At 36.8% G+C, this 17,012-nt stretch overlaps 1 protein-coding gene across 3 annotated transcripts in view; it reads right to left on the reverse strand.

The window, feature by feature from the left end:
* Window positions 1–7,846: 7,846 nt before the first annotated feature.
* FAM133A (family with sequence similarity 133 member A) overlaps window positions 7,847–17,012 on the reverse strand; it is an 81,561-nt gene continuing 72,395 nt past the window's right edge. For all 3 annotated transcript variants that reach the window (XM_006752668.2, XM_006752667.2, XM_015564914.1), the window contains exon 4: window positions 7,847–10,204. In XM_006752668.2, coding sequence (XP_006752731.1) covers window positions 9,374–10,102 — 729 coding nt within the window. In that variant the 5' untranslated portion in view covers window positions 10,103–10,204 and the 3' untranslated portion in view covers window positions 7,847–9,373. The remainder of the gene's footprint in view (window positions 10,205–17,012) is intronic.

The raw sequence follows: 17,012 nt of genomic DNA on the forward strand, positions 1-17,012 counted from the left end.
ATGTCAATGTCATTAATGGGATCCTGGTATGGTAAAGGTCTAGTAGCAATAGTTAACTATCAGAAACAAGGTGTGTGCAATTTCACAATAAGCCAAAGAATGCAATAAGCTAATGAGTATTTTGACATACAGCACACTGTGGCCTAGAAATTAAATAGAGTGACAGCCTTATAATAAGTTGCTAGTGGGTAATAAAGATGGAAAAATTCCAAGTCAGGTTACAAGGCTCACTTGAGTCACCATAGTGGGAACCCATGGCCTCTTCTCCAAATCCTCAACTTCAATTGGGTCAAAGCCCTTCAACTGAGAGACAAACTGTCAACTTGTAAGGAGGGACCTTCAATGTGATCACAGGCTTACATAATGACCCATCCTGCTTCAGTGAGAAAGCACAAGTAACTTCACTGAGGGAAGAAAAATACCCAGACTTTCTGGGGATTAATAACTACTTACCTGGAATTTTGGCTGATGCATAGAGACAAAAGCCACTGTAGTTCACTTCTCAAATTAGGGGCTCAGTGAAATCAGAGGAGAGATGGAGTCTTGGCCAACATCCATTTCACAATACACCCATTTGGAATGTAGACCTCTTCTTTTATTTCATTGGTTGCAGTTTATATAGCAAGAATAAATCTATTAAGTAACTGGTAGAATTTCACAATGGCTCCTTGTCTCATGGAGTTAAGTTGAAATACTTTATAGAATTGATTTTTGAAGCGATGATATGTCAAGTGAGAAGGCTATTATAGTAGAAAAATAGCCTCATGAAGGGCTATTATGGTAGAAAAAGTGAAGCGGGTGCCTCTTTCAAGATAACAAACCAAAAGGCCTTGAAGAATTTGCAGAGATTAGTGCCACCATCAAAGAATTTAGAGATTCATGGGGAAATGATTTCTATAACACTCCCATTTATCACACTTGTTTGGCTGGTGCAAAAACCAGATAGATCATAGACAATGATAGTAGATAACTGCAAATAAACAGGAAGTTATGTCAATTGTAGCTGTGGTTTCAAATATGTATATTTACTGGAGCAAATCAACAAAGTGCCTGGAATCTAGTATGTACCTACTTACCTGTAAAATGCTTTCCTTTACCTTCTATTCAGTAAGGAATACCAGAAACAGCTTACATTTACATAGCACAGACACTGATATAGTATTTACTGTACTACAACAGGACTGTGAACTCTACTGCTTTTGGTCATAATATAGTCCAGAGGAACTTTGATAATCTTAACATTCCATAGGATATAATTTTTGGAACACTAGATTGATGATATTATGCTAATTGGATCTACTGAGCAGGAAACAGCAAGCCCCTTATATCAGTTTCTATCAAACCTGGGAAGGATCATATCTTTCTTAATTTCTAATTTTTAAAAATTTTACTTAATTTTTCACTTAATCAAAAGCCAATACTTTTATAAACTACTAGAGGTGCGGTGCACAAAAATTTGTGCACTCGGGGGAAGGGAGTCCCTCAGCCGGGCCTGTGCCCTCTCGCCGTCTGGGACCTCTCAGGGGTGACCACTTGCTGTCTTAGGCCTGCTCCCCAGGGGATGGGGCCTAAGATGGCAATCAAACATCCCTCTGGCAGCCCGGAAGCCCTTGGGGGATGTCCATTTTCCAGGGGGGAGCAGACATAAGCTGCAGTTTAACATCCTTAGCGTTGCTGAGGAGGCAGGAGAGGCCTTTACTCTGAATTCTTTTTTTTTTTTGACATATTGCATGCCTCCATTTCATTTAGTGCCCTTTCTGCAATTCCTGTTTTTGTTTTTTTTCCCCCCCTTGGGTGTTTGTTTCTTTGTCTCCCTGTTTTTTTCTGTCTCTTTCTGGCCCTGGGCACCTTGCTTAGGGTTTGAGGGGTCGAAGACCCTATCATGGCATTGGTTTGGAAATCATTAGCCCAGAGGCTGTGTCTGCCTGAGTCTCATGCCTTTATTGTCTGTGCTCTGGGTTATATCACCTTGTCCCACGGATCTGGTCCCTCAGTTGTCTGCTTCAGGTGCTTAGGCTGATGGGAGAATGTGCGCAGTTCCTCCAATGTGCAACTCCATGTGAAGACCCAGAGCCCTCCATCATGCAATTTGCTGTGCTGCTCTGGCAACTTTTGCAGGGTGGCACCCTAAGTACCTATGGCAATGCACTTAAAGTGTGATCCTGTGACCCCTGGCTAGGCACACTGGTTTGCTCTGGGTAACCCTGGCAGCCCTTTTCTATGACCCAGAGTGAAGCATGTGCTGGAATTTTCCAGGTAGCCACTTCAGGACTGTCCCAAGGGCCGGGAAGAAGCAGGTGCAGGTTGCTCTGGGTCGCATAGTCACAGCTCCTCTGTGGCATGAGTAAGGTGCATCCCAGGTTACTTTAGGTTGCCTTGGCAGCAAGACCCTGGGCTCGGGGTGGAGTGGGTGCAGGTTGCTCTGAGTAGCACAGCCTCCACTTTCTTGTAGCCAAGAGTGAGATGCATACTAGGTTGCTCCAGTTTTCTCCTCCTAAGTGTGGAGCGGGAGCAGGTTTCCCTGGGTCACTCAGTCCATGCTCCCCTGTTGCCTGGGATGAGGTGTGCATTGGGTTGCTCAGGATGGCCCTGGCAGGATTGTCCTGGGGACCAGGATGGAGTGGGTGCAGGTTGCTCTGGGTTGCACAGTCAGAACTCCCCTGTGGCCCAGACTGGGCATACTCTGGGTTGCTCCAGGTTGCCTTGACAGCAGGTCCCAGGGTTGGGGGTGGAGCAGGTGCCAGGTGCTCTGGGTCAGGCTAGCAGCATGGTTCCTGGGTCTGGGGTGGGGGTTGGGACAAAGGGTTCCCCCTGGCTTGCACTTGCTGTGGGGTCCTGGAGCCAGATCCTAGATGTTGGGTCGCAGCGAGCTGGTGAGGAGGCCTGATGCAGGAGCTCACTCTGGTGGTGCATGCTCCCTGCAGACTTCTGGGAGCCTGCTAGGAGGTACTGCACTACTCACTGCTGGGCCATGGTGATGATTCCATATGGGTCATGGCAAGGGATGTTCTCTAGGTGTCCTTTCCCCTTCCTTATTGAAAATTGCCTCCTCATCTGTGTCTTATTTGTTAATTCACAGTGGATGCTCTCCAATTTAGTTGATTTTCTGGCCTAGCCCTAGGCAGAGGTGCACAACACTGCTGACTATTCAGCCACCATTTTTCTCTTCTGGTCATCAAGATGTGTTTTGAAAAATAAAGTCCATGCAAATATTTGAGGACTTAATATAACCATTTTAACTTATAAAATAGTTATAAATTGGTTTCTATTTATATTTATATTTCACTTGAGGCCCGTTGCATGAAGAGATTCGTGCAATAGGCCTTCCCTTCCCCTGACTGTCAGCACCAGTTTTCCTCTGGCACCCAGGACCCAGGCCTTCGCTCCAGCCGGAGCCTTCAGTCTTTGCTCTGCCGCTTCTTGCCTACATATGCAAATTAACCACCATCTTTGTTGGGTTAATTTGCATACTTTCCGGATTGGCTGGTGAGCATAGTGGCGGGATGGTTAATTTACATGTTTGTCTATTATTAGGTAAGATAAGTTTCTATGGAGCTATGGCATTTTGAGTTCTTAGTAAGATAGCAGAATAGGCGCCCATTTTACAGTATATAAAATAATTCTATAAACTTTAAACTTTATTTCAGCTCAAATTAAAGAAAAATAAGAAATCTACTTCTCTAAATGGGCAAAAATGCTCAAATAGCTAGCAATAAGGTCATTTATAATATATATATGCCTAAGTGACCAGCTGACCTGCTGACTGGCCAATAGCTATTATGCACACTGACCACCTGGGAGCAGATGTTCAATGCAGGAGCAGAAACTACAGGCATAGAAACATGGAACAGACTGATGAATCTCAAAGGGAAGTGGGGGAGGGCCGTGGGTGGGAAGAGATTAACCAAAGATCTTATATGCATACTCTGTGTGTATAGGGCCAAAACCAGCTCTCTGACATCCCCTGAGGGGTCCCAGATTGTGAGAGGGTGCAGGCCGGGCCAAGGGACTCCACTGTTGCATGAATCCATTCACCAGGCCTCTAGTTAATAATAATCATCATTTGGTTTTAGTAAACAGTTTCTGGGAAAATATATCTGAGAACTCCAGATAGAGTTTTTGATTATACCATTCAATGTAGTAGCTCATTGGGGTGAATATTAGCATATCCATTCTTACTCATCTTCTGTTGATGTTATCAGCCTCCATTATAAATTTTGGTTCAATTATCTCTCACAAATCCTTATTTGAACATTTATATGTCCAGAATATATAATGCCTCAGTAGCTTGCAATATTTAAAGCAATGTAAGTCAGGCTAATGATACCCAACACATCTAATATGGAGGTGGTATTGCTTCAGGTTCTAACAGAAATTTTGTAGATGAACTAGATTTTCTTTCATACCATCTTGTTATAGTTCTTGATATGTGCAACAAAATGGATGAACCTTGAAAATATTATCCTAAGTGGAAAAAGCCAGCCACAGAAGACCACATATAATTCAATTTATATGAAATGTTCAGAACAGGGAAATCTATAGAGACAGAAAGTATGTCAATAGTGGTTTAAGAATATGGAAACTGATGGTGATATGAAAAAGAGAATATGGAGTTTCTTTTTGAGGTGATCACAATGTACTAACATTGATTGTGGTTTTGCTTTCAAGTATCCATAAATATACTATAAACCAGGGGTCCTCAAACTTTTTAAAAAGGGGGCCAGTTCACTGTCCCTCAGACCCGTTGGAGGGCCGGACTATAGTTTAAAAAAAACAAACAAAACTATGAACAAATTCCTATGCACACTGCACATATCTTATTTTGAAGTAAAAAAAAAATGGGAACAAATACAATATTTGTATTTGCATGTGGCCCATGGGCCATAGTTTGAGGACCCCTGCAGTATAAACCATTGTATAGTTTTAAAAGGTAAATCAGATGGTATATTAATTATATTTCAGTAAGCTGCATAAAATGTGAGGTAAGGGGCTTATACATAGCATCTGATACATTGCATTCATTTAGATTCTCCTTTCTTCCAGGGCCTGACCGACTAATTCAGTTTAATGAAAATCATGAGGCACTTATCATATGCAAAACACTGTGTACCATCACTGCAAGAGATAAAAGATGAAACAGCATCTTACCTTTAAGGAGGTTAAAATACAGTAGTGGGGATAGGATGATGATATAATATTGATGATGATTAAAATGGTGATGATGATAGCAGCAAAAAGAGGAAATAACATTTATTGAGCATTTACTATGTACCGAGAACTGTGTTAATGCTTTCAATGTTATTCTGTCTTATTCTCGTAATAATCCTGGAGATAGACACTATTATTTCTTCTGACTTTGTATCTGAGAAAATTGAGGCACACCAAGGTAAAAAAACAAAACAAAACAAAAAACCACAAAAAAAAACAACTAACTTAATTGGGCTCACACATCAAGAAATGGCACACCAAGATTTTCAACCTGGTGCTTAGCCAAGAGCCAGTGTTAGGAACAATTATAACAAAACACACAATAGTAGGTAGACTAAGGTAAATATCATGAAAGAGTCAAGTAAAAGTGATAGAGCCATTTTTTTAAAAAAAAGAACACATCTTGTTTTCAGCTCAGAAAGGATTAGAAAAATTAGTTCACCGCTAAAGTGCATAGGTATGTTTGAATGTTTGACCACAGTTTTCATGAGTCAAGAAGTAGCTATAAACCTTCATCATATTAAATATTTCTTTGTAAAATAAATATAACTAAACAGGAAATAACTACAGAGTTACAATGCCAAAGGTACAACTTTCTCAAGATAAATTTATAATAAACAAAGGAACTATCATATACAAGATATAAAACCAGAACCTCAAATTTTATTCATTCTTCTTATGTCCAAGCTAATCCTTTTACAGCCTGAGATGTTTCAAATTCTTCTTTTTGTGCTTGCAATTACATTCTTAATATAGATTATATTGATTGTTGTCCTCTCCCATCTACTTTCTTATTGACTTTCTCACTGCTTCCCTTTCCACAAAGTTAGTTGAATGTTATAGCTAAAAGTATTATTCTTATCAGTCACATAAATCAATTTTAGTGTTTTTCATGTAAGGGAAAAATTTCAATATAGAGGTTACATATTAAATGATCACCTGAATCCGTTTAGCCTATTGCTCTCTACATATGTCCATATCACTTTTCTGTACCATATATGAATGCCTTACTTCTAAAACACAGCATTCCTCTTCTTCATAAAGTCATCATGAGAGCTTTTTTAAATGTCCTTCCCAAAACCTTTCCTGGAAGATTGTTTTGGCTATAATCAGAGGAATAATGAAGCTTTACTTCCTAGCCCAGTGATGCCGAACCTATGACACGCGTGTCAGAGGTGACAGGCGAACTCATTTTTTTTGGTTGATTTTTCTTTGTTAAATGGCATTTAAATATATAAAATAAATATCAAAAATATAAGCCTTTGTTTTACTATGGTTGCAAATATCAAAAAATTTCTATATGTGAAACGGCACCAGAGTTAAGTTAGGGTTTTTCAAAATGCTGACACGCCGAGCTCAAAAGGTTCGCCATCACTGTCCTAGTCTGTCAGCATTGCTGATAAGCATGAAATATTATGCTAGACCAGTGGTCGGCAAATGGCAGCTCGCGAGCCACATGCGGCTCTTTGGCCCCTTGAGTGTGGCTCTTCCACAAAATACCGACTTCTGCGCATGGGCCACGAAGTTTCAATCGCACTGTACGTGGGCGCCCCCACAAGTATACAAGACGAGCGTGGATGGGAAGTTGGAAGGGGTCGACCTCAGCAAACATACCTCAATCAGATTGAGGACATTTTTAGCAAAGGCCAGCTTAGGAGTACCCTAATTAAGTTAATAACAATGTACCTATCTATATAGTTTAAGTTTAAAAAATTTGGCTCTCAAAAGAAATTTCAATCATTGTACTGTTGATATTTGGCTTTGTTGACTAATGAGTTTGCGGACCACTGTGCTGGACTATTCTCTTCTTCAATCATTAAATAAAATAACCATGCAAATGAAATGACATTTCCTTCTACTATGCATAAATGGTCACCTCTGAACAACTGCAGACCACAGAGAGATGTGATAGAAGATATGAGTTATTTTATGTAAATAATGAAATAAACATTCTAGAGCTCTATGTTATTAGATTAGGTTAGGTGATGAAGCCGTTGTATCAAAAAATACCCCCAAATCTCAGTGGCTTAACACATAGCAATTTATTTCTCACTCTAAAAACATTCACTGCAAGTCCATCAGCTCTTCAGGACAGGTAACTTACAAACAGTGACTTAGAGACCCAGGTTGCATCCATCTTATAGGAATGCCATTAGGAGCACATTGGTTTCAGATCATCATGGCAAGTAAAGAGAGAGCTGGAGGATCCAGGCAGGACTTTTTACAGCTCCACTATGGAAAGGACACATCGCTTCTGTTTACAATCTCTCTGCAAACCCTCTGCTAGAAGTAGTCAACTACAATGGGCTGGGTAGTGATAAGAGCACATTTGATAAGTTGTCATTGTCTTTGCCACTTTCCACAAATGATATAAGCTTTTTCATATTTTAATGAACAACAATTTTTGAAAAACTTTATATGGATACAAAATATCCCTTAAATATAATAAATTTATCAGCTTATAGATATATAGATTATATATATTAGGAAACACATGTTACGAAGCTTTAATGTTATTTAACATGTTATTACATTTATAATTTTTCAAGAACCTCACCGAGAGGTTTTCTTATTCCACTCCAAAAATGTAAGGAGCCAATATGTTATTTACCTACTTGATGTTTTCTATTTTTATAATAGTTTTGCTTGTGATTCAAGGGACCCGACGCGAAATGGGCAATTAAAAAAAAATAGCTATTGACTCTCATCATGCCAAAATATTTTGTACATATGACATTACAATTGGCCCATCTCCTGTAATAGGTATTTTTTGAAACACCAATTTATAAATCATATTATTCTGATATATAAAAATGTAAAGTAAAAATAATTTTCAACTCATTTCAGCATTAGTGGTTAACAAGAATCAGCAACAGAAATGAGGCACGGGTTCTTAGTAAAATATGACATAGGAAGATCAATGATATCATTATCTCCCAAATTCAACTCTTATTTTAATTCACTAGTAATGCTTAAGACAACAATCTTTAAAAACAGTATATTTACTAAAATTTTGGCAGTAGTTTTGTATAACAAGACACACAATATACTAGAGGTCTGGCACTCAACTTGCTTACAGTAAACCAGCTTCAATATGAAGGCATTAAATAATTTTTAAAAACCTTCTTTTGTACATGCTAAATATTTTCGCAAGTGTGAAATTAAACACAGTAATGAAATTAATATAGTAAGAGTAAGAAATTACAAACTTGAAACTTGTATTTTAAGCATAAATCATATAAAAAGGAGTACCGGTTATATAGAATATCTGTGGATAATCAAAAATTAATAGTATAAAACATGCAAAATATTTCAGAATCTTTATTAATCAAAAAATACCAGGGTCTATTTAAAATTATTCCCCTCCAATGGGTATCAAAGATAATGCAAATCATGTAACATTCTAATGCTAAATTCTATTCAGTACTGTTGAATTAGAGGTAAATTTCATAGAATTGGGGGCTTACTTATACTGTTAAGTTGTTGTCTTTCTTGTTCACTTGAAGCAGCATACAACAACATACCAGAATTTCACTAAGTAAGAAAAGAATGGCTGCTGCACTGGCAAAAATAGAATGTGTAAGGATCAAAGGCACACTATTCAGCTAGCCAAAGTGATAACAAACTCTCACCCCAGTCCCCCACAAGCTCTTTCCCCATGTAAACAAAAGTTTTTTAAGGAGAAAAATGAAATAAATTAAACTTATCTTCAAAAATAAAGATTTTGAGACATCAATGTTTAGTCCATGCTTCAAAAATGTCAATTATATTTGTCTGGATCTTTTGGATAACATATACCCAAATTAGATAACTTTAAAATTAGATATATTTCTGTCATAAATATTATCTAAAACATTTTACTTTAATTCCAACCATTTTAACCACTAGTGTGACAACAGCATCTCAGGTGTCAGAGTAAACACTGGAAGGAAAAAGACACAAACAAAATCCTATATATACGTCACAGGCAACAATTATGGCCCTTTCTGACACAGTGGCATTTGACTGAAAATTCAAAGTCCAAGAATAATTCTATTAACACAGGGAAATTCATGCATTTTGGTAAATGGGCCCAAACATTCACAGTTGGATTTTCTTTTAGGCCTTGCTTTTTAAATAGAGAAATCTTGCTTTATTTCATCTTGATGTTATCCTGACTTGTGACTTAACTGGACTTCTTTTTCTTCTTCTTACTATGTTTCTTGTGATGTTTCTTTTTCTTCTTCTTTGTTTTTTCCATTGTTTGTTCTTGCTCTTCATGTCTTCTCTTCTTCTTTGCTTGGATCTCCTCTTCGTAATCTGATTCTGATGAGGACTCTGATGATAGAGGTTTATCCTCAGGGTGAGTCTTCTTTCTTTTTTTGCTGACACTTCTAATATACTTTTCTTTCTCTGTTTCATCCCTTGACTTCTTTTTCTTTTTTCTATACTCTTTGCTTTCTGATTCAGATTCATATGTAGAGCTGTCTGATGATTTGTGTGAATGCTTCTTCTTTTTCTTTCTCTTTTTTCCTCGTTTCTTTTTCTCAACCTCATAATCTGAAGAACTGCTCGAAGAATCAGAACTTGATGAAGAAGATGAAGACTGACAAGATTTCTTCTTTTTCTTTTTCTTTCGTTCTCTTTTTCTGGACGGACCCTCATTTCCACTTAATGCTTTCTCCCTGCTTTGCTCTAGCTCTTTCTTCCAATTCTCATTCATTTTTTCTTCAAATTCTGCCAATGCTTTGGAACCTTTCTTTTTACTTTCTATTTTTTTCTTCACTTCTTCCCAGGTGGGCCTTGGTCGATTCAGATAATCTTGTATTGTTGGGCCTACAGGTTGAGATGGGCCCCTCCATCTGGCCATTGCTATAGGATTCATATAGGCTACCCGGTTATCTCTCTTTCCCATGGTGCCTAATGGTCACAGAGCAGACTCTCAGTTGCTAAGGTGAATAAGGTTAGACACACTCCTTAAGTTCTTCATCTGCTGGTATACCAAGTGGGCTCTGTTCTGTGAGAGAAGCAGATGGAATGATTATAAAGCAGCTTGAATATAAGACAAGAAAATAAATACATAAGCTTAACTGTCCACTGTTATCACATCATACAGTAGAAATTTTCAAAACTTAGACCTTAGGAACAACAAATAGACATATTTAAGATTTTTGCATATTGTGGACATTGTGGTACAAATAAACATAAAGTGTTTTATATGACTCATGTAAGGTTCTGCTATCTAAAATGTTTAATAAGTATTTCTTTTTACAGTGTATAATACATACCTTTTTTCCCCTTCTTTGATTCTGCCTCATATGGTATGAGGAGTGAGACAATTTTTTATTGCAAAATCCTGTACCAGGAAGACCTTTCCATCTTGTGAAAGTGCAGCACAATCTACTCCATTCTTTGACAGCACTCTCGAAATTCAGATACACCTGAACAAAATCTTTCTCCCTCAACTTTCACATCCAATCCATTACTAAATCCTGTTGTGTAAACTTCCACAAAAGGTCTCATATCTATTCACTTCTCTCCAAATATATTGTCATCCAGTTAATCCAGGCACTATCATCTCTCATTTGGACTATTAATATCTAGTATCTACTGAGTGTTTATTTTCTGCCAGAGACTGGTTAGTGATTTGCATGGATTATCTCATTCAGTCTCTATGAGGTTGATTCTATTATTGTCCCTAATTCACAGATGGAGAAACTCAGGCTTAGGGAATTTTAGTAACTTAATAACTAGAGGATTTTAGTTACTTACATAATGTAACAGCTAATAAATGGCAGAACCAGAATTTAAACCAAAGTAGCCAGACCGCAAATCCTTCACACCTAACACAAGGCTATATTGCCTCTTTATATAAATCTCTATCTTTACTCCTTTCCATTCCAGTCCCACACCACAATAAGAAGGATTTTAAAATACCACAGTGGCTTTACATTTTTATAATAATCAAATCCAGATTCCTATATGATCTGTCCTGCTTATTTCTCTTACTTTCACCTAGGGTCACTCACCACTTTTCTCAATTCTATCTTCTCTAGTCTTTTCTTGCTTTCTGGAATATGCTAGCTTAGCCACCATAGCTAGTTCCACATCATTCTTCATGTCTCAGTATGAATGTCAATTCATCAGAAAGGCAGCTGTTAAGTTGAACTACATACATTTCCAATTATACAAAACAAAAACAGTTGAATACCAGCACTTTCATATGGCTCAATCTTATACTAAAATAGGTTGCCTCTGTATTTACCACTTATCCTCGTCATTCTGTATCCCAGTTACTTGTTTATTTTATTCATAGCACTTGGTAAAATGATGATTATTTTATTTGTCTGATTATTTGCATGTGTGTTGTGTCTGTGTACCCACCACTAAATATAAATTCAAGAAGGATAAAGACTATGTTTGATCTGTTTTATTCACCAGGGTATTCCCAGTATCTGGACTCTACTAACTACTCAATAAATATTTGCTCAATAATTAAAAAAAATAAATGGATAGATGGATGGATAACTCTGGGGGTAAGGGCATTCTTAAAAGCCTACTGGAGTTGCTGATGTCTGTATAGGAATTGAAGGATAAATAGCTTACCCAAGAAATGAGAAATGGAAGACATTCCAGGCAGAGAAAACAATATGTGAAAAATTACAGGGAATCAAAAAAACCACCATATATTTAATGTTGATAAAGCCTGGAGGTCAATCTGGCAGTGGTAGAAGGTGAGGTTTCATAGACAGAAACTAGCCTGATCATGGAGGCCCTTTTAGGTCATTTTGAAATCTTAGATTTTGTCCTGTAATTGTCAGGAAGCCAATAAAGTCTTTTAAATAGAGGGGAAAGATGTTCAGCCATATCATAGATTTTTCTATCAGTGTTGATCATGACTCTGACCCTTTAAGTCAATCAAACATACCCACCTATCATAAACTCAATGCCTCAGAGGTTAGAGTGGCTCTTGGTGATAGTTTCCTACATTTCATTGCTATGCTTGCTCTTATTCTTCCTCCACTCCAGTTCTATCTATCTCTTCTTAGGTTTTTCTGTCTTTGTGAAACTGATTTATTATTTATTTGCACTTACATTTTTAATGTTGACAGTATTGCAAATGCCCCCATTCACCCCACCCCATTTGCCTACCACCCCCACCTTGACCCTCACCACACTATTGTCTGTGCATCCATAGGCTATGATGCATATAAGTTCTTTAGCTATTCCCTTTAACTTCCTTTATCCAGTCCCCCCGCCACCCTTCCCTCTGATATTTGACAGTCTGTTCCATGTATCCATACCTCTGGTTCTATTTTGTTCATCAATTTACTTTGTTCATTAGATTCCACATATTATGAAAATCATAAGGAATTTATCTTTCTCTGACTGGCTTATTTCATTTAGCATAATAATTTCCAGGTCCATCCATGCTGTCAAAAAGGATAAGAATTCCTTTTTTGCAGCAGCATAGCATTCCATTATGGAAGCATACCTCAACTTTTTTTATCCACTCATCTACTGATGGGCATTTGAGCTGTTTCTAGGTCTTGGCTATTGTAAATAACGTTGCAATGAACATAGGGATGCATACATCCTTTCTGCTTGGTGTTTTTGGATTTTTAGAATATATAAACCCAGAAGTGGGATCACTGGGTCAAAAGGCAGTTCCATTTTTAATTTTTTGAAGAAACCCTATACTTTTTCCACTGAGTGGGGAAAGAGCTCCCTTTTTCCACATTGTCTCCAGCCTTTGTTGTTTGTTGATTTATTGATAGTAGCCACTAAGAAAGAAAGGTGTGAAGTGATATGTCGTTGTAATGTACATTGCATCTTACTAATGATTGGAGACCTTGAGCATTTTTTCATGTCTCTTGGCCATCTCTATGTCCTCTTTGGAGAAGTGTCTATTCAGATTCTTTGCCCATTTTTAATTAGATTGTCTTCCTGGTGTTGAGTTGTATATGTTCTTTATATATTTTGGAGATTAACCACTTATTAGATGAATCATTGGCGAATATCTTTGTCCATACAATGGGTTCCCTTTTTGTCTTGTCAATGGGTTCTTTTGCCGTGCAGAAGCTTTTTGGTTTGATATCGCTCCATTTGTTTATTTTTCCTGTGTTTCCTTTGGCCTTGAAGACATATCAGCAAAAATATTGCTCTGAGCTATGTCTGATATTTTACTGCCTATGCTTTGTAGATTTTTATGTTTTCATGACTTACATTTAAGTCTTTTATCCATTTTGAGCTTATTCTTGTGTATGGTGTAACTTGGTGGCCTAGGTTTATTTTATTGCATTTACCACCCAATTTTCCCAATATCATTTATTGAAGAGTCTGTTTTAACTCCATTGTATACTCTTGCCTCCTTTGTCAAATATTAATTGACTATAAAGGTGTGCATTCATTTCTGGGCTCTTTGTTCTGTTCTATTGATCTATATGCCTGCTGTTGTGCCATTACCAAGCTGTTTTGATAACAGTGGCTTTATAGTATAGTTTGATATCTAGTGTTGTGATCCCTCCAACTTTGTTTTTCTTTCTCAAGATTACTAAGGCTATTCATGGTCTTTTTTGGTTCCATATAATTTTTTGGAATATTTGTTCTAGATCTGTGAAATATGCCATTGGTATTTCAATAGGAATTGTGTTGAATCTATAGATTGCATTGGGTTGTATGTACATTTTAATGATATTAATCTTACAAAACATAAACATAGTATATGCTTCCACTTGTTTGTATTTCCTCTATTTCTTTTTCAATGTCTTATAGTTTCTAAGTACAGGTCTTTTACCTTATTGATTAATTTTATTCCTAAATATCTTATTTTTTGTTGCAGTGGTAAAAGGGATTGTTTTCTTAGTTTATTTTTCTGAGAGTTCATTATTAGTGCATAGACATGCCATTGATTTCTGAGTGTTAATTTTGTATCCTGCTGCTTTTCTGAATTCATTTATTAAATCTAGTATTTTTTTGGTGGAGTTTTTAGGGATTTTTATGTACAATATAATGTCATCTGCAAATAATGTCAGTTTTATACCCTCCTTTCCAATTTGAATGCCTTTTATTTCTTCTACTTGTCTGATTGCTGTGGCTAGGACTTCAAGCACTATGTTGAATATGAGTGGTGAAAGGGGACATCCCTGTCTTGTTTCTGATCTAAAGGGAAAAGTTTTCAGTTTTTTTCTCATCAATTATAATTTCAGGTGGAAAGTAAAGAGATAAGAAGGTAATCATACTAATGGATGCAGAATTAAAGAAATTATGTTTTTTTTTTGTAGTTGGTTCTATCATAGAATAATCAAACATATTCACAGGGTGACAAGAAAGATAGGTTATAAAGAAAAAGTTTTAAGAAGATAGGAAAGAGAGGAAATAATGGATATTGCAAGACCACAGGGGAAACAGAGAGAAGATGCATATTCTTGCAAGAGCAGAGGCAAAAATAAATAAATAACGGGTACGGGTTCAGGGTTTTTTCTTGGGGGCAGAATGGAGAGAAAGATAAAAGGAAGAAAGTTGAAGTATTTTTACACTATACCCTTAATTTTTACTCAAAGTTATGTGTCAAGGTTGTCTTCTATGATTAAGGCAGGCTGAGGTAGCATAGGAGTTTTGAGACCAATAATTAAAGTTACAGATGGATGTAAAAAAATGAAACTGAACCACTTTCTTATACCATACAAAAATAAACTCATTAATTCTTTCATTAAAGAATTAAATGGTAAACCTTAAACAAACAAACAAAAACTTCTAGAAAAAAAACATACAAAGTAAACTCTGATATCTTAGGAATATATTTTTGGATATTTGTCCTCAAGCCATTGATACAAAAGGGGGAAAGAAAAGAAACAAATGGGATCATATCAAACTAAAAAGTTTTACACAGCAAAGAAAATCATCAACAAAACAAAAAGACAACCTACTACTAGTGACTGGGAGAACATATTTGTATGTGATGCATCTGCATATCCAAAATATATAAAGAACTCATACAACATAACACACACAAAACAAACAGAAACAAATTTTTAAAAAAATGGGCCAAGGATCTGAATACACATTTCTCCTAAGAGGACATACAGATGGACAACATCACTAATAATCAAAGAAATGCAAATGAAAATTACAAAAAAAGAAAGAAAACTACAGTGAGATATCCCCTCAACTGTCAGAATGGCTTTCATCAATAAATCCACAAATAACAAGTGCTGGCGAGGATGTGGGAAGAAGGCAACCCTCATACTCTTGGGACTATAAATAGGTGCAGCCACTATGGAAAACAGTATGGAGATTCCTCAAAAAATTAAAGACAGAGAGACCATAAGATCCAGCATTTCCACTTCTGAGTATTTATCTGAAAAACAAAAGCACTAATTTGAAAAGATTCAGCACTTCTATGCTCATTGTAGCATTACTAGTAATAGCCAAGATATGGAAGCAACCAAGATACCCATGAAAAGATGAATGGATAAAGATGTAGTATTTACACATAGACAAATGAACATACACACAACTGCACACACATTACTATTATTATTCAGCAATAAAAAGAATGAAATCTTGCCATTTGTGACAACATGGATGGACCTAGAGGGTATTACACTAAGTGAAATAAATTAGAGAAAGATAAATACCATATGATCACACTTATATGTGGAACCTTTAAAATGAATAAACAAAATAAGAGAGAAAAATATCCATAAGTATAGAGATCAAGCTGATGGCTGCCAAAAGGAATGGGTGGGAGATGACAACTTAAAAATTACTATTAAAATAAGTTATTGTGATAATGGTTACATAATTAGATAAGAAAGTGTTAAAAATTTAAAGTAAAAACCATAAGATTTGGAATAACTTAAGAAGAGGAGAGAATGCTGACACAAAACCGATGATTTGGGAGGCCTTCAGAACTGCAGAATCTGTGTTCTTTTCTCATAAGATAAAGCACACCAAAAGAAGAGAAAAAGTGACACCAATGAAGTACTCTGTTTAAAAGTATTCTGGCTTACCTTCTGTTTCTATGCTAGAAGAAAAACTTGATTCTCAGCATTTCTATTTCTTTGCACTATGCTAATTTTGTGTAAAGATAAGATATAAATTGTAACAGCCCTGTTGGTAATCTGGGTCTTATAATAGTTATTTGCTCATTCATTCTTGCAAAAACTCCTTTTCATTATCATATACAGGGTTTGGCAAAAGTAGGTTTATAACTGTGAGTATGTGAAACAGTTTATTCTTATGTTGTTATTTACAAATTACTGAAGGCCTGGTACACGAAATTAGTGCACGGAGGCGGGGTTCCCTCAGCCCAGCCTGCACCCACTGCAATCGGGGACCCCTCAGAGTATGTCTGATTGCCAGAGATTGCCGGAGATCAGACACCCCTCTCACAATCTGGGACTGCTGACTCCTAACCACTCACCTGCCTGACTGCCTGATTGCCCCTAACCTCTCTGCCTGCCTGCCTGATCGCCCCTAACTGCCTCTGCCTGCCCTGTGAATCTTTTTTTCTGTTGTGGGTCACTTGCAGACAGCATAATTATGGGTCATGTTTTATGTTTTCTTATTCACCCAGCTACCCTATGTCTTTTGATTGGAGCATTTTATTCATTTACATTTAAGGTTATTATTGATCTGTATTTACTTATTGCCACTTTTTCTTCAGACCTATGTTCCTGTCTCACTCAATTTCTTCTTCTTCTTAAACCAATTCCTTTAAAATTTCTTGCAATGCTGGTTTTGTGGTAATGTGCTCCTTTTCTCTCTTTCTTTCTTTTTTTTTCTCTTTCTTTTCTTTCTTTCTTCTTCTTTTTTTTAAT

Source organism: Myotis davidii, unplaced genomic scaffold, assembly GCF_000327345.1.
Source record: "Myotis davidii unplaced genomic scaffold, ASM32734v1 scaffold550, whole genome shotgun sequence".
NCBI classification, from domain to species: Eukaryota; Metazoa; Chordata; class Mammalia; order Chiroptera; family Vespertilionidae; genus Myotis; species Myotis davidii.